General features: G+C 41.7%; 1 protein-coding gene across 1 annotated transcript in view; it reads right to left on the reverse strand.

Annotated features, from left to right (window-relative positions):
• Positions 1-7,820: 7,820 nt before the first annotated feature.
• Positions 7,821-22,420, reverse strand: part of CLIC4 (chloride intracellular channel 4) — a 75,985-nt gene continuing 61,385 nt past the window's right edge. The window contains exons 4-6 of the mRNA XM_074305813.1: positions 17,421-17,527; positions 12,807-12,988; positions 7,821-11,566 (exon numbers count right to left, since the gene is read on the reverse strand). Of these exons, the coding sequence (XP_074161914.1) occupies positions 11,402-11,566; positions 12,807-12,988; positions 17,421-17,527 (454 nt within the window). The 3' untranslated portion in view covers positions 7,821-11,401. The remainder of the gene's footprint in view (positions 11,567-12,806; positions 12,989-17,420; positions 17,528-22,420) is intronic.

A 22,420-nucleotide genomic window follows, 5' to 3' on the forward strand; every position in this document is an offset into this window, starting at 1 on the left:
AGAGTCAAGTTTATTATACCATCATCTCATGTATCTTTCTCCCAAATACCTTTAATCTCCTTGGGGACATTCTTTTCTGTCCTAAATTTAAAGGTTTAGCCTTTAATCCAAAGAGTGGTGTTTGCATTTTGCTTCAGTCGCTAGCTTATTAATTTATTATATTGACAAGCAGTCTCTGCTATTTCAATGAAGGAGTTTTGGTGAGCCAAGTACTGTGAGACTCAGAAGCTGAAATGGAGTCTTACCTTCCCACCCTCTACATTCCTAAACATCAAAGAAAGTTTAAATTCTTGTCCCAGGGCAAGGAGGATTCAGCAGCAGGGCTGATGGTAAGGCCTAGGAGTCTGGGAGTGACCACAAGGACTCTTGTTCCCTTGCCATCATGGAAACTAGAAGACACAGGCCCAAATTTCCATCTGAGCTGAAACCATAACTGAGAAATCCCCCTGTGGGAGCTCTGTTTAGTGGAAGACTTCTTCCATTTACTTGCGTGGACTTCAATTTACTTCCACTTACTTGTGTGGACCAGGCCCAATCTAAATTTGTTATCTCATCTCCACTACTCTAAATCTTAAAATCCCGTGATATCATCCCCCAGTCCCTCCTCCTTTACTCCAATCTTGGATGAGAAGGTGGACCACCTTGTCAAGGTCAACTCCTTTCTTTGCACCCCCCCTCCCATATCCTCTGCCTCCTCCAGACAGACTGTCCTCACCTCTGTCCTCACCTCTTTCCCCATCCAGTTCCCTGCTATCCCCCACCATCCAAAAACTTTCATTGGACAACCATTCCCTCAAGCTATCCTCTTGTTTTCACACCCAAATTCCTCGAAAATCCCTTCCACTCTCCTTCCTTTTTTCTCAACTCTTAATCCCCTTCTTAACTCTATAATCTAGTTTCCAAACTCAAAATAACTGAAAACACTCTTCAAAGTGACCAATGATACTTTTTTTTAAATTTTTTTAAATTAATTTTATAATTATAACATTTTTTTGACAGTACATATGCATAGGTAATTTTTTACAACATTATCCCTTGTACTCACTTCTGTTCCGAATTTTCCCCTCTTTCCCTCCACCTCCTCCCCGAGATGGCAGGCATTCCCATTCATATTAAATATGTTATAGTATATCCTAGGCACAATATATATGTGTTGTTGTTGTTGTTGCAAAGGAAGAATTGGATTCGGAAGGTAAAAATAACCTGGGGAGAAAAACAAAAAATGCTCACAGTTTACACTCATTTCCCAGTGTTTCTTCTCTGGGTGTAGCTGATTCTGTCCATCATTGATCAATTGGAATTGGATTAGCTCTTCTCTATGTTGAAGATTTCCACTTCCATCAGAATACATCCTCATACAGTATCATTGTTGAAGTGTATAATGATCCCCTAGTTCTGCTCATTTCACTCATCATCAGTTGATGTAAGTCTCTCCAAGCCTCTCTGTATTCCTCCTGCTGGTCATTTCTTACAGAGCAATAATATTCCATAACATTCATATACCATCATTTACCCAACCATTCTCCAATTGATGGGCATCCATTCATTTTCCAGTTTTTAGCCACTACAAAAAGGGGTGCCACAAACATTTTGTCACATACAGGTCCCTTTCCCCTCTTTAGTATTTCCTTGGGATATAAGCCCAGTAGTAGCACTGCTGGGTCAAAGGGTATGCACATTTTGATAACTTTTTGGGCATAGTTCCAGATTGCTCTCCAGAATGGTTGGATTCTTTCACAACTCCATCAACAATGCTTCAGGGTCCCAGTTTTCCCACATCTCCTCCAACATTCATCATTATTTGTTCCTGTCATCTTAGCCAATCTGACAGGTGTGTAGTGGTATCTCAGAGTTGTCTTAATTTGCATTTCTCTGATAAATAGTGATTTGGAACATGGTTTTGGTGACTGTTGCTTTATAATATAGTTCTAGATCAGGTACAGCTAGACCACCTTCATTTAATTTTTTTTCCATTACTTCCCTTGAAATTCTCGACCTTTTGTTCTTCCATATGAATTTTGTTGTAATTTTTTCTAGGTCATTAAAATAGTTTCTTGGGAGTCTGATTGGTATAGCACTAAATAAACAGATTAGTTTAGGGAGTATTGTCATCTTAATTATATTCGCTCAACCTATCCAAGAGCACTTAATATTTTTCCAATTATTTAAATCTGACTTTATTTTGGTGGCAAGTGTTTTGTAATTTTGCTCATATAATTCCTGACTTTCCTTTGGTAGATATATTCCCAAATATTTTATACTATCGACCGTTAGTTTGAATGGAATTTCTCTTTCTATCTCTTGCTGTTGGATTGTGTTGGTAATGTATAAAAATGCTGAGGATTTATGTCGATTTGTTTTGTATCCTGCAACTTTGCTAAAGTTCTGAATTATTTCTAATAGCTTTTTAGCAGAGCCTTTGGGGTTCTCTAAGTATATCATCATATCATCTGCAAAGAGTGATAGTTTGATTTCCTCATTACCTACTCTAAGTCCTTGAATCTCTTTCTCGGCTCTTATTGCCCAGGCTAGCTAGCGTTTCTAGTACAATATTGAATAGTAACGGTGATAGTGGGCAACCTTGTTTCACTCCTGATCTTACTGGGAAAGGTTCCAGTTTATCGCCATTACATATGATGTTATTTTTTTCTTTTTTTTTTTTAATAATTTAATTTTTATTTTATTTTATAATTATAACTTTTTTTTTTGACAGTACATATGCATGGGTAATTTTTTACAACATTATCCCTTGCACTTCTATTCAGATTTTTTCCCTTCCTCCCCCAACCCCCTCCCCCAGATGGCAGGCAGTCTTATATATGTTAAATATATTACAGTATATTCTAGATACAATATATGTGTGTAGAACCGAATTTTTTGTTGCACAGGAAGAATTGGATTCAGAAGGTAAAAATAACAGTTTACACTCATTTCCCAGTGTTCCTTTTCTGGATGTAGCTGATTCTGTCCATCATTAATCAACTGGAATTGGATTAGCTCTTCTCTATGTTGAAGATATCCACTTCCATCAGCATACATCCTCGTACAGTATCATTGTTGAAGTGTATAATGATCTTCTGGTTCTGCTCGTTTCACTTAGCATCAGTTGATGTAAGTCTCTCCAAGCCTCTCTGTATTTCTCCTGTTGGTCATTTCTTATAGAACAATAATATTCCATAACATTCATATACCATAGTTTACCCAACCATTCTCCAATTGATGGACATCCATTCATCTTCCAGCTTCTAGCCACTATGAAAAGGGCTGCCACAAACATTTTGGCACATACAGGACCCTTTCCCTTCTCTAGTATTTCCTTGAGATATAAGCCCAGTAGTAGTATGGCTGGGTCAAAGGGTATGCACATTTGATGTTTATTGATGGGGTTTTTTTGGGGGGGGGTTTGAGGCTGGGGTTAAGTGACTTGCCCAGGGTCACACAGCTAGGAAGTGTTAAGTGTCTGAGACCAGATTTGAACTCTGGTCCTCTTGAATTCAAGGCTGGTGCTCTATCCACTGTGCAACCTACCTGCCCCTTATTGACGGTTTTAAATATATGCTCCTTATTATTTTAAGGAATAGTCCATTTATTCCTATATTCTCAAGCATTTTTAGTAGGAATGGATGTTGGATTTTATCAAATGCTTTTTCTGCATCTACTGAGATGATTATATGGTTTTTGTTAGTTTGGTTATTTATATAGTCGATTATGCTAATAGTTTTCCTAATATTGAACCAGCCCTGCATTCCTGGTACAAATCCCACTTGGTCATAGTGTATTATCCTGGGGATGATTTTTTTGTAGTCTTTTTGCTAATATTTTATTTAAGATTTTAACATCAATATTCATTAGGGAGATTGGTCTATAATTTTCTTTCTCTGTTTTCAGCCTACCTGGTTTAGGTATCAGTACCATGTCTGTGCCATAAAAGGAATTTGGTAGGATTTCTTCAACCCCTATTTTTCCAAATAGTTTACATAGCATTGTAGTTAGTTGTTCTTTAAATGTTTGGTAGAATTCACATATAAATCCATCTGGTCCTGGGGATTTTTTCTTAGGGAGTTGGTTAATAGCTTGTTCTATTTCTTTTTCTGAAATGGGACTATTTAGACTATTTACTTCTTCCTTGTTAATCTGGGTAAGCTATATTTTTGAAGGTATTCTTCCATTTCATTTACGTTATTGAATTTAGACCAATGATCTCTTAATTGCCAAACCTAAAGGCCTGTTCTCAGTCCCCATTCTGGACTTCATCTCTGCTGAAGGCCATTTCTTCTCTTGAGTTTTCATGACATTGTTCCCTTGGGTCTCCTGCCCTGCTGTTCTTTTCCTTTTCAGTTGCTGAACCATTAGCCAAGTCCCACTTATTGCAATGTCCCCAAAATTCTGACATTCTCTTTTCTTTACACCCTTTCTCTCTGTGGTTAATTAAACCAATGGGTTTAATTATGATTTTTATGGAGAAGACTCCCCAAATGAGTTAGAAATGAATAAAACATTTGTTAAGCTCTTATTAGGTGCAAAAGAAGCAGTGGGGTGATGCAATGGCCCCTCCCCCACTGTCAAAGAAAAACAAAATTCTTATAACAAAATATTGGCAGGTCAAACAATTTCTGCATTCCTTATATCCAAAAAGTATGTCTTAATCTGGACCCTCAGTATATCACCAGGCAGGTAGGTAGCAGGAGAATCGCTCTGAGGTCTCTAGCAGAGCAAATTTGGTCATTGCATCCATCAAACTTAAGATTTTCAGTTGTTGGTCTTTAATAAGGTTGCTACACTGCTGTCCCATGCCTGCTTGTCTCACTCTGCATTAGTCAATACCAATTTTCCCAGGTTTCTCCAAAATCATCTCCTCAATTTCTTTCTGCAAAATAGCATCCTATATATTCATTTGTCATAACTTGTTCAACTATTCCCCTAAAGCTGGGTGTCCTCTCAGTTTCTTTGCTGCAAGGGAACAAGAGTCCTCGTGGTCACTCCCAGACTCCTAGGCCTTACCATCAGCCCTGCTACTGAATCCTCCTTGCCCTGGGACAAGAATTTGAACTTTCTTTGCAGCTATAAATATTTTTGTACATTTGAAATGGGCCTTTTCCTCTTGTTTTGATCTCTGAAGTAGAGACCTAGTAGTGATCTCTCTGGTTCAAAAAGTATACCATTTTACACCTTTCTGAGCATAGTTACAAATTGCTTTCCAGAATGGTTGGAACAATTTGCAGCTCCACTAATAAATCTGTATGCATGATATCCCTCCAACATTGATCATTTTTCTTTTCTGTAGACTTAGCTAATCTACTGAGTGTGAAGAACTTCTGCTGTTTTCATCTGCATTTATCTATTTATCATTTGGACTTTTTTATATGGCTATTGATAGCTTGGATTTCTTCCTCTTGAAGCTGCCTATTTATAACCTCTATCAGTTGAAGAATGGCTCTTTATTATTCTTAGACTTAGGTCAGTTACCTATATATCTTTTTGGTTTTTTTTAGTTTTAGGTTTTTACATTTACAAATTTTTACATTTACAAAAAACTTTTATTTTTTATATTTTTTACTTTTATATTTCCTGTAATTTAATGAAATGCAGAAAAGAATGACATTTTTTAATTTAATCAAGTGCAAGTATGACATCCATCCATAAAAGTGATAGTTACCTATATATCTTGAAATGAGACTTATCAGAGAAACACCCCTTCCCCTAGTTATCTCCTTCCTATCTAACTTTAGCTGCATCGGTTTTGTGTAAAGCTTTTTTTATTGCATATCATCAAAATTGTCCATTTAAAAATTGCACACATTTAGATTGCTTGCTGTCTTGAGGAGGTAAAAGAGGGAGAAACATTTGGGACACATTTTAAAAAATGAATATTATAAACTATCTTTACATGTATTTGGAAAAATAAAATACTACTTAAAGTTTAAGAAAAAAATTGCCCATTTTATTTTCTATAATCCTCCCCACATTTTATTTGGTCTTCTATCTATAGATCTGAAAGATATTTTCTTTTTTTCTTTCTCTATTACATCAGACTTTACATTTAAGTCATTCATCCAGTTGGATTTAAGTTGGTATATACAATGTATGATCTTATACCTAGTTTCTGCCTCTTTTCCATTTTTCCAGCAATTTTTATTATCAACTACTGAATTCTTACTCCAATAGCTTATCAAACACTAGTGTTCATTTGCTTCTGTATAGTGTGTATCTGATCAGTTTCACCCAAGGGTCTATTTCTTAACCAGATTCAAATCCTTTTTGATCATTATTGTTTTGTAGTCTACTTTGAAATCTAGTTCTAAGTCTGTGCTTGGAGATGCAGTGGATAGGGCACTGAGCCTGAACTGGAAAAAACTGAATTGAAATCTCAAATACTTACCAACTGTTCAACCCTGGACAAACTACTTGTCTGCCTCTTGTTTCCTCATCCGTAAAGTTGGGATAATAGTTCTTCTCCCTATCATAATAACTGCTTCTCTAAACAACAGGGAAGAAAACAGCACTCCAAGCACAGAACTTACCACCATCCTAAAATATACTGAAGGACATTCTTTACAATCAATAGGGCTTCAGGAAGGTTAGCGAGAAGGATGTTCCAAGTCTTTAGGTTTCTTCTTGAAACAGGCTTCCTTCCACTTTCTGGGCAGCCAGATGCGATGCTGAATCCGCTCCCAGGGATGCAGCCCCCACACCAGCTTCCCAATTTCCTTTTTCTTACAGGAAAGACCTCTGATGGATGTTCCTTTCCCATAATAGTGATTAGTGGGGAAGCAAGGTCTTATCTGTACCTATGGGTTGGCAACTTTGAGGATTATAATTAGAGAAAAGGATGTAGAAAAGGATGCAGGAGGAGTCTGGGCTGTCCCCATGGATGACTACAAATTGATTGTGTGCATTCTTGTGGTCTTAGCTAGATTCTGAAAATAAATATCAGTAAATTTCCTAGAGTGTGAGACTCATCCCTCCACAATTCTAAGTTCCTTAGATAAGGGTGCAGGAAATTCAACATTAGAAGGGGAAAAAAGCATCATCCAGTTTACTCATGGTCTGAAATTCTGACTTCAACATTCACTCACTGACATCTTCCCAGCTACCAGTCCCAAACCCTACTGTCTCTGCTCTGCCATCCCTGGCCTCTTGTGGCTTCTCAGGTCCCCTCCTGGAATTGCCTCGGGTCTTTGGTCTTTCTCTTGCCAGAACCAAGCTTTTGCCTCATTTCCAGGCACTGGCCTGCACTGACCCCAATTCCCCAGCCCCTTTGGCTTCCTTCCCCCACAAAAATGAAAGTTCTCAGAGGGCAGGGACTGTCTTGTCCTTGTGCTCCCAGCACTTGGCCCATCTACTGCCTGAGGCATAGCAAGTGCTTACTTTGGTGCTCCGGGTACCAGATCCTTTTCTGAGTCTCTCACATTCTGTGCCCTGTGCTCTGCATCTATGAGAGACAATTACTGAGGGCTGGAGCAGCTCCCAATACACCTTCGCTATGGGAAAGCCTTTCCTATACCAAAGTGTCATGTTTTTGTACCAATGACTCATTTATGGGTTTATTCCAACACGACATCCCAACTGGAAAATGCCATTTGTTGCTATGTGAAATGTCACAGTACCAGGAGGGATCCTCAGCCTCTACCTGGTTGGTCCTATTATTTCATTGAAGCACAGAAAGGTTACTTTATTCTGTTAGTGACAAATCACGTCCCTAAACTGACTGGATTCTAATTCCACAGTTGTTCTGATCAGAAAATGATATCTTGAAAGATTCAAATGCTTTTGAGGATTTTGTTCTTTGGCCACAGGGGAGAAGAAAAAACAGAGCCTTGTTTGGTAGTGAAAATATAATTTTTATTTTATTTTTTTAAACAATAGCTGCCAGCAGTATACTGGTATATCTGTAAAAGAAGTTCCAGAAAGAAAGGAAGACAAGAGGCTTACTACAATACATTTTTCATTGAACTGTTCAAGTAATTCTGCAGAAAATATTCCAATTCTGTCCAATGCTATGGCTTCAGGGGCTGAGACCATTTCCACGGCAAAAATATAAACCTGGTGGCAGGAACCTCATGTGACCAATACATGACAAAGTTGCTTGTCTTTGAATTCAATGCTGATTATAAATAACACAAGAAATTGGTTCATTAGCACACTCAACCACAAGATGAGATGGATGTCAAAATAGGTACAAAATAAAATAAATGGCGATTTGTTCTAAATTTTGCTTTTTGTTTTGTTTTGTTTTGCTGGTTTCTATATGGATGTTAGCTATGTGGAAATATAGCTCTGGTGGAACTTCCCAATGTGGGGAAGAAAGGAGTCCAGCGCAGGGCACCCTTCTCTGCAGGGAGCACAGCCCCTAAGGCCACCCCAGCTTCCCTCATGACAGCTGACAAGCCTGCGGGCAGCCTATGGCCTCTCGCCCTTCCCACCAGGTGTTCCCTAGCACGGGGCCGTCTGGGTTGGCCAGTAGGGCACCCCTGGTATCACTGAGTGGGGAGGGCCTCTGGTGCTCTGTGTCTATGCTCTCTCCAAGACTTGTCATTCATGGTGGGAGCCAATGGGGCAGAAAGCCTGGCGGTGACAAATGCTGGGCCACGGCACTGTGAGGCAGCCCGCTCTCCTCCAAGACAAGTATCTAGGAGCTGCCTCTCCTGGCAGGGCCCAGGCTCTCTGTCCCTCCTGCACTGGTGTGTCCCCCACCCCCACCCTGGGGTCTAGAGATGGGCCGGACATTTAGTAGAAGGCTCATGACAGCGGTTATAGACAACAGCCCTTTAATTTTCTGTTCACTTCTCAGCTTAAATTCATTTAGCCCGGTTTCAACAATCCTTACTACTAAATGTCCTTAATTAGACAAAGAGCTAAAAGTGATGAAACCAATGTTCTTATGTAGAGAAATCTGGATTCAACTTATACCGAATTGGGAAGTTCTCTGAAGAAGGGAGGGACAAGAGGTGCTGACAAAGGCTGGGAGGAGCCATTTAATACAGGGAAGGGGTGGGGGGAGCTCTCTTCTAGCAGTGCCCTCTCTCTCACTGTCTGTGTTTTCTCATCCTGTTTGCAGAAGTGACCCTGGGGGACCCAAGGCCAGTTCTCCACCACGCTTCTCTGGGACCACAGACAAAAGACAGGCTGCCTGTATCTGCTATGGTTCAAGGACCAATTTACCAAAGGATTCACAGCTTCTGGCCAAGACAACCTACAGAACCACTTCCCTCCCTTCCATCAGCTCTCAGTTTGGCTAAAGAGAATATGGACTCCTCTCCCACTCTTTCCTCCACCCCCTACGACTCACAGAAATGCCATAACTTAAAAGGGAGGGTGATGGTTTGAGGAAATGTCCAGGTACAGATGCATCCCTCTGACCAAGGGAACAAGGGAAGAACAGGGGTCGCGTAAGTCCTCAAGAACTGATCTGCAGTTTTTTCCTTCTGGAGCTGAAAAAGTCTCCATGCATAGTTTTTGAGGGTTTTTGAGACAAAAAAAAAAAAAAAAAAAAAAAAAACAACTTTTGCCAACATTTGATCTGCAATGGGGCCGATAATAAAGGCAAGACCAAGGCATCTTCCTGAACCAAATGGACACAAAACAGACCTTTTGTTGCTGTTACTTTCCTATGCTGAGTTAACTTTATGGCAAAGTAGAATACACACACTAAACAGAAAAGGCAGGATACTTTAAAGAGTCAGGTTGTTTCCACAAAGCCAATGCTCATAAAATGTTAGCATATAAAAGCATTCCCATTTTAAGCAGTATGTTCGAAAATTCTCACAATATAGCCTAGGAGAAATAGCACTTCAGTTTTATAAAATATAAAAAGCTATTACCAAATCACTATAACCATAATCATATTCTCTGGAGCAGCACTCATGCCAGCTTTTATAAATGCTACAAAGGCTTCCCTGCTCCAAACCCACTTGCTTTTCATCCCTCAGGAAAACATGACTGACCCCTGACTAAGAGGAACATTGGTACTTTTGGGGATGGTGGTGTTATTTTCAGTGTGGCTACGGTGAGACGATTCACAGAAGGGCCATGATCGTGATTACTCCAGACCATCCAGCTGTGCTCACACACACACGCTGACCGTGGCCACAGTGATGTCCCTAAGGGGGTGGCAAGGACTCAGTCTGGGCCAAGGCTGGGCAGGTCCGGACTTCGGGTAAGGTCCCTTTTGAGTCGGTACCCTGCGCAAACCCAAGCAAGCCAGACCTTCCCTTGGATCCCTCTGAGCTTTCTCACATCGCTGATCACTGTACTTCTGTCACTACACAGAGTAACTACCTCCCTGTCATCGAGAGTCTAGATCACTAGTGAATTTACTTGCAGAAAACTTCATAAAATACCTAAAGGGAGGGGGCAGCTAGGTGGTGTAGTAGATAGAACACCAGCCCTGAATTCAGGAGCACCCGAATTCAAATCTGGTCTCAGACACTTAACACTTCCTAGCTGTGTGACAAGTTGACTTGCTGGGCAAGTCACTTAACCTCAGCCTCAGGAAAACAAAACAAAACAAAACAAAAAAAAAAAAAACCTAAAAGGAGCAAAGGTTCTTTGCCACCTCAAAGTAAGTCTATTTCCATTCAAATCAAACTGGAGAACTCGGTGCTGTTTCCAAATCAATGGTGTCAGGCTCTCTTGTTGGGACAAAAACTGCCAAGTTCATTCAGCTCGAAGGCCCATGCCCAAGCACTCTCCCACCGGGGGACACAATGAACCCCACCATCTCCCTAAAAACTCTCTATATAGAGAAATTACCACTGGAATAAAGAAACAAATGCTGTTGTGGGGAGAAAAAGGGAAAAAAGGATTTCTCTACAAACCAAGACTGGGAAGAGCTAGTATGGAAAAGGGAGCAAGTCGTTCCCTAGCTCTGCAGGGAGCCTCCTCAGGAACAGCTGGGTGTAGATGCTGCTGAGGCAGTAAGGGTCTTTCTGTAGTCCTGCCTACAATCAGGAAAGCTCAAATCCATATATATAAAAAACATACATTGGGGTCGAGAGTTTGCAGCTGACTTGTGAAGTTCCCATCACCACTTTAAGGTAAAGGTCAATTCAATTCTTTGTAACTCTATCACCAGCAGGGAACAGACAAAACAGAGTGTGCCCTGAAAAGATGATAAATACCTATGAACACACTGTTGTGTGTCTCCAAACTCAATAGAATGTGGAGAGGTCAGGGAAAAATGGGGTTCAAAAAAACACACCAAAAAAGACCACTTCAACACTTGGTAGGAGTGTATATTTTTGATAGCTATTGTACCTAGTCTATCCTTTATCCTAATTTTGAGAAACTGCATATTCATGCAAAATATGACTTCTACATGATAGGAAGAGGAGCGGTATTCTGTTAAGAAGCGTGTTCTGTTAATGAGAGGACAGAAGGCCCTCCCTCTCCAGAGGCAGCTTTACTTAGTTAGTCTCTTGGCTACATCGCTGTACGCTATCTCCACCTCCTTGTCGCTCGGACAGGTGTTGGTGAACTCATCCCGGCTGTATGCGTTAGTCAGGTAGCGCCAGATGCCTGTCATGTTCTTCGGAATAAGGAAGTTGCGGTACTTTTTGGCCACCACCTAAAACACAGACACACAGACAGCCAGAGTCAGCAATTTGCTTTCTGTGTTCTGCCAGGACAGACCGTGTCAGCCCCCTTCCTGTGACACGGAGCACCCTGGACGCAGCCCAGCCTTTGGCCAGTCAGGCCGGAAGACTTCCAGAGGTGGGTGAGCACCATGGGAGCCGAGGGGCCGGTCACAGAAGGGAAAGAGCTTTCCCAACCACAGCAACTCTTGCAACCTGTTTATGTAAGGCTCACAAGTACCAAAAGACAAGCTATGTCCTTGTTGCTCCTCCATTTCCAATGCTAATTCTGAGGATTCTTGATTCTGCTTGGGGAAATGAGGTTCCTTTGGGGTCTGCAGGAGCCCCAACAGAGTGGGAAGTGAAGCAAAAAACAGGAAAGGAAAACGTGGATTTGGAGTAGTTACTGTTTCACAGCTTTTCCCATGCAGAATCCAAATTTATTCTCACAGGTCATGGGGAATTCATGTAAGGAACTAAAAGTGGATCCCCAAAGCAATGAGCCAAGATGTGCCAGGCCAGGAGGACCCGGGAGCAGCGCCACCGTCTCTGAACCCTTCTTTAGTAGGTGAGCAATGGAGACAAGTGCTGCCATAACCTACCCAGCTGGTGGGGAGCGGGGCCAGGTTCCCCGTCCATGCATTCGCCCCTGGCACTCTTATGTAGAGATTCAGGGTTTTTATGAGGAGGACCAAAGTCCAGAAAGGGAAGGGACTTGGTCAGGCACAACTGGAGGGAAGCTGGCTCCTCTGGCTCAAAATTCAGGGCCTCCTTTCACACCTTAAAGGCAGTAAACATAGAGTTACGGTGGCCCTCCCTGCAGGGACATTCAGCTCCTCCAGCCAGTGGCAGGGCCTTGGCCCCCGCTAGGACAGGGATAAGTGCATGGACTCTTGCCCTGTTCTCCACTGAATGTCTACACAAAGCCAGGAAGTCTTCTCGTGGCCTCCTGCCTGAGGGACGGCCCAGCTCGTCCTGGAGGGCCTCATGGTGGGAAGGGGAGGCAAGACCCTCATTGCTCCTGAACTCAGAGGCCCCAGTGTCTGTGACTCAACTTCCTCATCTATGAGGTGGCCTTCCATGTGCCATCTCCTGGGGAATACCTTTTAGCCAATCATGAGACTCTTTTTACTATTGAGTCAAAACCCGCTGGTCCGAGACCTCCCCTTGATGCTGCCTGGGGACAGCATCTAATGGAGGAAGGAGCATCAGAACCACATGAAACAGGCTTACCTTGACAATGTGCAATTTAGGCAGCAAGTTGCAGTCGGCTAATGTCATCTCGTTGCCATCCAGGAATTTACGGGTGGAAAACTTGATATCCTCCATGCTGTTCTCATCAATTTCATCGGGGAGGGGAGAGTTCAGATAGTCATCCAGTTTCTGCAGCGTTTTCAAGAGACCCCGTTCCAATGCTGCATGAGAAAAGGGAACGCTGTGTTGTTGGGGGGCACAGTAGACGCCGGCCAGTTCTTTGTAAATAAACACACTATGGCCTAATGCCCCTGGTGCCAACCTGGGTAAGGGGAACGCTAATGCGTGAAGATAATAAAGTAGGACAAGTGGCACCTAAAAGCACTGGCACTCACTTATACTGTGCATGCATCCTTCTTCCTCATTTCTACTTCATGTTCTTCCAAAATTAATGACTTTATTAAAAATTATATTTTAAAAATGCATGACATTAAATATAAAGAAGCCAAATAAGTAGCATAAAAATTAAAGACCAGGACCATGGGATAGGGCTAGAGGCAGAGCGCTAGGTGCCATAGCGCCAGAGGCACTAACCTAACCCTGCCTGCCTCAGTTTCCTCACCTGTAGAATGGGCTGGAAAGGGCCAACTGCTGCAGAACCTCTGCCAGAAAACCCCAAATGGGTCACAAAGAATGGGAGGCGGCTGACAGAACTACCCGACAGGAGCTACAAGGAACGGCAGACTCCAGCCCTGAGTCCCTGCTCAGGAGAGCCACGCCTGGCGCTCGGCTGGCAGCAATCACCAGCCCAGGAGCTGCCTCACTCTAAAATAGCATCAGGGCTGAGCCAAAGGCCTCCCAGAATGAGCTCCGAGCCCCCTATTTAACGGGTGAGGGAGCTGGGGCTTGCCTGTGGGGGGCGGGCTTCAGTAGGAAAGGGACACAGAACATCCCCAAGCCCCTGGCCCCTGCTCCAGATCCCAGCCCTGAGGAGCCCAAGGCCAGAAGCAGAGGCTGAGCAGGAGGCCAAGGCAGGCGCCCTCTTCCTGCAGACACTAAAACTCCAGGGCAGCAGGGGGCAGCAGAGATCACTGAATAACCTCCGCCTTCCCTAAGGCCAAAAGTGCTCCATCCCATAGTGACAGGCAGCATGGCCTCCCTCTGACACAAAAGGGCCCATGACCCTGGCCGTGACCTCTCCCTGCTCTGACCAGGGACTTTTCCAATTGCAACCTCATTTCACCCAAGAAACTTTTATGTGACCCTGAGCATGTAGGTACATAAGGCAGGGTTGCAAATGAAACCCTTACAGGTAACAAACCCATTTTACAACCCTCCGCAGTCAGTTATGAGACCCCACATGGGGTCATGAACCCCTGTTAAAAAGCTGGACTCTATAGGATGCAGAGGGGATGCCAGCCTGCACTGGGAGAAGGCATTTCCTCCCCTGGGAATACCCTACAGCAATAAAATGACGGGTTCAGCCCCCATCCCTGTCCCCGTTTTATAATTATTTATTAAAAATGCACCTTCCATCAGATTCCTTCCCTTCCTTGGTCTGAGTTAAATGTTTGGTACTTGGGCAGATGGTTTTTGTCACTATTGTCACTGAAGAGTTGAGGATGGAGCCCATGAACTGGACACCTTGGAGCTTGGGGGAGACAGGGCAGAATCTCTGAGAGAGGCCCACCCTGCCCACTCTCTGCTTCCCCCTTAAAAAGGCTCTAAAGGCCTCCACCCATTCTTTAAACCACCAGAAAATTTTTGCAACATCAATCTCTTTTGCACAAAAAAAGAGAAAAGCTCACAATGACAAAGTGCATTTTAGTTGATTATCAGAGGAAGTGGCAAGAACACAGATATTAGAAAACAATGGGCTTTGGAGGAGGCAGAGAAGAGATCCAGCCCTTTACAGGGAGTTCCTCAGAGGCATCCAACCCTCAGCCCACCCACTGACCCTTCCCAGGTTTCCTGAACCAACTGGTGTCAGTGGTGGGTTTTGAACCCAGGAGGGAAGACCTTTACCAGTTTACTGAGTGTCCTACAAAAGCAAGGTATCTCTGTCTGAAGCACAGACACGTCTTCGTTCATTCATTATTTGTCTCAGGAAAGCCCACCAGAGCACCTTGAGGTTCCACAGGACCGGGACATCCTTCCAACTGTGCTTGGCGAAGGGGAATGCTCTGGGAATCCCTTACTTCAAAAGGATTTTAATCACATCTTAAAGAAGGGAGAATTTCAAACAGAAGTCCACGAGGGAGACCCGCTACACTCCACACAGAGTCCAAAGATGGTTTTCTGAATTCTCCCTGCAGTTAACAATCCCTGTGGTGGGAAGTTACTTAGCAACTGTGTGCTCTTATTTACTAATAGGTAATTTAATAGTAAGGTCTCAAAATCCTGCATCGGGCAGCTCATTGTGCTAGTTCTTCTCACTGGTCGTGGCAGTCTGAGGCCAGCCAAGGTGGGCTATCTACTTTAGGCAGCAGCAAATTAATAAGGGGCAGGGGTGATAGAGTATGTAGAGAGCATAGTCACGTGAGTCACTTCCTCCCCGCCTTCCCCCAAAGACACACAAAAAGGCAATTATTTCTAAACGGGGGAAAAAGGTTTTCTTCTTAAGTATCAGATGAAATCCAGCTACCCTCTAAACCATAAACACCATTTTAAGATTCCAGTAGTGAAAGTAGTTAAAATGTTTAAAAAAAAAAAAAAAAAAAAAAAAAAAAAGGAAGGCTAAGCAGTTGAAAATTTAAACAATAATGAATAGAATCACAGAATTTTTAAATGGAAGGGCCTCCTCCTCCACGTAAGGAAACAGGTCCCACAGCTCTAGTCTGTGACTATTGGGAATGAAAGCCAGGTCCCCTGCCTTGGAAAGAAGAGAGAGGATCAGACTGACATGACTAAGGACAAAAGCTACAGGGAAAACCCACTCAGGGTGTCCTGCTGGGTCTCTTCGGGGGGCCTGACCACAGATGGGGAGGCCCAGGGCTTGTCAGCGCACAAATCATCGGACATGACAAGGTTAGTCAACAAATGACTCAAACCAGAACTGCTATTAGAGCAAGTTGGATAAGTGGAAGTCAGGCTGGCCACTTTTAATTGCAGGAAAACATTTCATGAAATACACTTCTTAAAATCAAGATAAAAAAGGCTGAGCTTCAAACCCCAAATGGAGAAGTTCTAAATTGAATGAACACTACTTAATAATCAAGACAAGAACTGCCCGGCTCTCCACAGAGAGGCCTAAGGCCCAAGACTGGCAGGCGGCAGGACCGAGTGTATATTACAAACCAGCTCCTCACTCCTTAGGGGCCGCCCCTGTTCCCTGTCTTCAGCATTCTCTGATACATTTATGGGAAAAGCCAGAAGCTTGTGTAGGGACGCCCCTACTTAGCGCATCCTCTGGATGGAGCCGAGTGCTTGTGGTTGAAGATGGAAAGAGCCGATTTGAGTCTGTCCTAACAAACAATAATGAATCCCAAGCCAGGGTCCACAAAAGAAGAGGAGGAGGTAAAATCATGAAAATGAGATTTGAGAAACAATGTACTGAAATGGAGCTTAGCTTTTCAGGCCCCAGGATTTAGAGCTGGAAGAGAGCTCACAGATCACGAGTCTGACTTTCTCATTTCACAGAGCAATAAAGGAGGCTGGAGGAGCTGGAAAGATACCCAAGGCCCTGTCCCCAGCACATACCTTTGACCAAGATCCACTTGACATGTTTTTAAGCTTTGCGCTAATATTGCTCCCACGGAACAGTGCTTTGGAAGAAACTAGTAACATGAGACTGCACAAGCCCATATATTAAAAGTGGGGGGAACAGGGGAGAGAAGTCCCCAACAGCTAGGCCAGCCTTGACAAAGCAGGGCCTGGGAGGCAGAAAGGCTGCTGTCCTTGGACACTAGCTATGGGGACTTGGGCAAGGAGTCTCCCCTTGGGCCTCAGTTTCTTCCTGTAAATGTAGGGGTTCAATATGAAGCTACTCAAGCTCCCTTCTAATTCTAACTTCTAACTTTCACATTCTATAATTGTAGAAACTTCATTTATAAACCCTCTTACAAGGTACCATCTAACTCTAAAATTTAACTCTAAGAAACGCATCATTAAAAAAATAAAAAAGGATTAAAAAAAAAAAGAATCCTCAAATTTATACTTTTAATATGGGTGAGAACTTCTGTATCTTGTGTGCAAAGCTGAATGTTACGCAGCCCAGCAAGGCGATCAGGTCATGCAGGCTGAGGTGGGATCTGCTAGAGTTGAACCCCAGCACCCGGTGCCAAGGCCAGTCCCAGCCACATCAATCTGCTGGTTGGCAGGCCACTAACAATGCTAACGATTCTAATTCAGGGGAGGCTGTCGGGTTCTGTGCAGACCACAAGCTAAGAAGACTGCTTACACTTTTTAAATACAACCTAATTTATGAATTCTACGTACTAGAAGGGAGCCCTATAGGACTTGGGGCAGCTGGTTCCCAGGCCAATATTGTTACCATCACATACTAAATTCTCCACACTGGCTTTCCCTTTAGAGAAGCTTCTAATTAAAAACTCATCAATGGTTCATGGAAATAAAAGGGGGCACAGCTATATTGACAATCATCTTAAGAGTGCAATCATCATCACCACTGTCATAATAACTAGTATATTTTACCTTCGTTAGCTTCTGGCCTTGAATTCTTAATATATGCAGAAAATTTGGCAAAGATGTCCATTCCAGCAGTGTTTGATTCTGGGTGCTTTGGGGAAAGCTTTAAGTATCTGCACAAGGGAAAAAAAAAACATTTTGGTTTATGCCATTTCAAAAGAATCTTGGATACTATTTCAGGTAACAAGAAATTTCATTTACAAACACATCCCATTCTTTCTCATCTATGGGCCCTTATTCACCCAATCTATCCTTTAAAGTATACCTCCTTCATCAGGAAGCTTTTCTTAATTCCCCTCTCTATTTGAAAGTGACTTTGTTTGATTTTTGTAAATTCTAATTTTAAATTAAATTTAATTAAAATTAAATTAATTTTAAAAACATTTCTATAAAGAAAAACACAAGAGATTATATGTTAAAGTATAAATTTTCTTTCATGCTGCTTCCTTTTTTAAAAAGCACGTATAATTAATTCCACATGTAACTTTCAAAACTGCCCTCCTTGCTGTAGCTGGCAGTACAGTGGATAGAGCATGAGGCCTGCAGTCTGGAAGCCCTGACCTCAGACAGGCCTGAAGCAGTTAACTGGAACCAGGGTGCTAGCCACTGTTGGCCATCAGTAGGGGAGCTCGCATCACTGGTAATAAAGACATCCCACTCCTCAGCGGTACCTCCAGAATCCCAAGGAGGAGATTATGAAGTCTCACTAGGGATAAAATGAAGTCAGGTCAGCCTCACTACACTGAAATTAAGGGGGAACTTTGTTAACAATTTGAGGCAACTGTCCACAGGTGGGAAAAGTGAACCTTACAGCTCCAATTAGATGTGAATTATGACCACCAGAGTAAGAAGGGTCCCTACTACTGTGAATAAAATAGGTGAGAACAAAGAATACTAAACGTTGTAAAGGATCTTAAAGATAAATCCAATTCCTTAATTAAAAAACAAACAAACAAAAAATGAAGGCCCCCAGACAAAGGCTTCTCTTCCCCTTAGAACTTGTTGCCACCAGCCCTTTTCATAGTGGCTAGAAGCTGGAAGATGAATGGATGTCCATCAATTGGAGAATGGTTGGGTAAACTATGGTATATGAATGTTATGGAATATTACTGTTCTATAAGAAATGACCAACAGGAGAAATACAGAGAGGCTTGGAGAGACGTACATCAACTGATGCTGAGTGAAACAAGCAGAACCAGAAGATCATTATACACTTCAACAATGATACTGTACGAGGATGTATGCTGATGGAAGTGGATTTCTTCAACATAGAGAAGAGCTAATCCAATTCCAATTGATTAATGATGGACAGAACCAGCTACATCCAGAAAAGGACTGGGAAATGAATGTAAACTGTTATTTTTACCTTCTGAATCCAATTCTTCCTGTGCAACCAAAAAATTCGGTTCTACACACATATATTGTATCTAAATTATACTGTAATATATTTAACATATATAAGACTGCTTGCCATCAGGGGGAGGGGGTTGGGGGAGGAAGGGAAAAAATCTGAATAGAAGTAAGTGCAAGGGATAATGTTGTAAAAAAAATTACCCATGCATATGTACTGTCAAAAAATGTTATAATTATAAAATAAAATAAAAAATTAAAAAAAAAAAAAGAACTTGTTGCCACCTCTGATCAATGTGAAGTGGGCTGTGGTCAATTTATGGGGTGCTACAGGAACAAGGCAAAGTAGTGAGTAGAAAGTGAGGGTGCAAAGCAATAAATTGGGGAAACATTTTTACATTCAAAGGATCTGATAAAGGCTTCATTTCTAAAATATATAGAGATCTAACTCAAATTTATAAGAATACAAGTCATTCTCTGATAAATGGTCAAGGGATATGAACAGACAATTTTCAGATGAAGAAACTGAAACTAAACTCATATGAAAAGATGCTCCAAGTCATTATTGATCAGAGAAATGCAAATCGAGACAACTCTGAGGCACTACTACATACCTTTCAGATTGGCTAGAATGACAGGAAAAGATAATGCTGAATGTTGGAGGGGATGTGGGAAAACTGGGACACTGATACATTGTTGGTGGAATTGTGAATACACCCAGCCATTCTGGAGGGCAGTTTGGAACTATGCTCAAAAAGTTATCAAACTGTGCATACCCTTTGACCCAGCAGTGTTACTACTGGGCTTGTATCCCAAAGAGATCTTAAAGAAGGGAAAGGGGCCTGTATGTGCAGGAATGTTTGTGGCAGCCCTTTTTGTAGTGGCCAGAAACTGGAAAATGAATGGATGCCCATCAATTGGAGAATAGCTGAATAAGTTATGGTATCTGAATGTTATGGAATGTTATTGTTCTATAAGAAACAAGCAATAGGATTTCAGAAAGGCCTGAGAGACTTACATGAACTGATGCTGAGTAAAATGAGCAGGACCAGGAGATCATTTTATACTTCAACAACAATACTATATAATGATCAATTCTAATGGACATTGTCTCCAACATGAGATGAACCAAATCAGTTCCAATAGAGCAATAATGAACTGAACCAGCTACACACAGCAAAAGAACTCTGGGAGATGACTATGAACAACTACATAGAATTCCCAATCTCTCTATTTTTGTCCACCTGCATTTTTGATTTTCTTCACAGGCTAATTGTACACTGTTTCAAAGTCCAATTCTTTTTGTACAGCAAAATAACTGTTTGGACATATATATATATATATATATATATATATATATATATATATATATATATATATATAGTATTTAATTTATATTTTAACATATTTAACATGTATTGGTCAACCTGCCATCTGGGGGGGGGGAAGGAGGGGAAAAGTTGAAACAAAAGGTTTTGCAATTATCAATGCTGGAAAATTACCTATGCATAAAATTTTTGTAAAAATTAAAAAAAAAAAAAAAACAGCTATACAAGGAAGGACTGAAGAGGATCATTACTGGAAGGAGCTTTTTACAAAAGTTTAGCCAATAGCTGAAAAGGTCCTGCTGGTGGGTAGTCTGGAGAGGGCAGATGCAAGATATATTGTGGAGGTAGAACCAAGAGGAATTGTCAATGACTTGGATGTAGAGAAGCTCATGTTTCAAAAATTGAAGAAGAAATATTTACACCAAAATTGAAATGAAAATCAACTGCTTTAAAGCCACAAAGTTGTAAAAAGTTGTGCTTTACATGAGACTAAAAAAATCGTATGCTTCACTATCCAAAAATTTTCTATTTAAATTATCATTAAAAAAAGAAAAATTAGCTATGCATATGTTTTGTAAACAAAAAGCTATAATAAAATAATTTTTTTTTAAAAAAAGAAAGAAAGACAGTGAGGTTGTGGCTGGAGAGGAGACAAGAAACAAGGCACCATGTGCCAAGCACCATACTAAGTGCTGAGTAAGTATTGTGAAGAAATTCCAGATTCTGATGCAACGTCCTAACTCACAGAACCAACCTCTACTATCAGAATAAGAGCAGACTTCTGGAATGAGGAAGGGGCCTCTTTGCTGTCTAATGTAGAGGGGATTCCCGCTCAGGTGTGGGTGGGACTAAATAATACTAAACGATATTTCTATAATACTAATTCTATAATTCTAATACTAAACAAAATTCCAGTGCTTTCCAACTCAGATTCTATAATTCTATGAAACTACAAGTCAGAAAACCCTGTAATTTTTCTTTATTTTAAATTCTTTTAGAGTTTCAATCTTTTTTTTTTTTTCAGACACCTTTGTTGTCAGCTCATGCAGCCAATAAGGAACTGATCAATGAGTTAATTCAACAGGCAAATTTTGGCTCCTAGTCTTCCTTTTATACTCCCAGCCTAAATATGAAGCCCTTACTCTCCTGCCTTGATGCGAAGGAAAGGCAGGCAGAGAGAAGGGAAGGAAGAAGTCATTCCCCTTAGCCCAGTGGTCCTCAAACTTTTTAAATAGGGGCCAATTCACTGTCCCTCAGACTGTGGGAGGGCCAGACTATAGTAAAAACAAAAGCTCACACTCTGTCTCCGTCTCTCAGCCCATTTGCCATAACCCGGCAGGCCGCAGTTTGAGGACCCCTGCCTTAGCCCATGAGATTGTTCTTGCCTTTCCAAGTAAATAGCTGGCTTTCAGTTGAAATATTTTGCTCAATGACTGGACAATGTAGTTACTGACTCATTCCAAACAGGGAATGGCACAGATGGTGCCAAGGATGTAGATGTTTCCACATATGTGTGATTGGCTCCAGCCAACATCCTACATCACTCCTCCTCCTCCTCCTCCTTCTTCTCCTCCTCCTCTATCCCACCAAAACTCTGCTGTTTAATTTCTCCAATTCAGAAGAGTTAAGAGGGAAAGTCAGCTTGATAATATTACATGATATTTAATTCAAACATTTATCAAGCACTTCCTATGTGCAATACAGTATGTTCAGTACTGGGAGTGATACAAGAATAAATTATAGATGATCTCTGCCCTTCACTGGCTTATAATTAATCATTTAAAATCATTTTAATAAAAAATGGAACATGATAAGTACATCAAACAGAGTTATGGAGAGATGGTTAGGGACAGGTAATTAATAGATCTTAAATGTTTCTTCCATTGATTTGTGAAGGTGGCATTTGAGCTAAGCAACAAAGGATGGGCAGGGATTTCAGCAGTGTGCCTATGTGCCTAGGGCAGCTGTTCCTTTCAAGAAGAGACCGATGATTCTGAGCAGGATGGCTTAAGGCCTTCTCTGGAGGACTAGATAAATGTTTCAGGAACACAGAGCTATAGTTGAAAGAGGCCTCCAAGACCAAATAACAAATCTGACCTGCTCACTTTACAGACTGGTGAACTGAGGCGCAGGGTGGCTAAATGGCTTGCACATTGCCATGTAGGCAATAAGTAGGAGAGGCAGAATTTGAACCCAAGTTCTCCAACTCTAGAGTTGGGGTTTTTAACTATACAACTCTCCTTTCCTGTCGATTGTTCTCTAAGGAACTACTCAAAGCAGTTCTCTAAATGAACGGGAGAGGGGTGAGAGAATAAGTTAAAGAATAGG

This window comes from Sminthopsis crassicaudata, chromosome 3, assembly GCF_048593235.1.
Source record: "Sminthopsis crassicaudata isolate SCR6 chromosome 3, ASM4859323v1, whole genome shotgun sequence".
Lineage (NCBI taxonomy): Eukaryota > Metazoa > Chordata > Mammalia > Dasyuromorphia > Dasyuridae > Sminthopsis > Sminthopsis crassicaudata.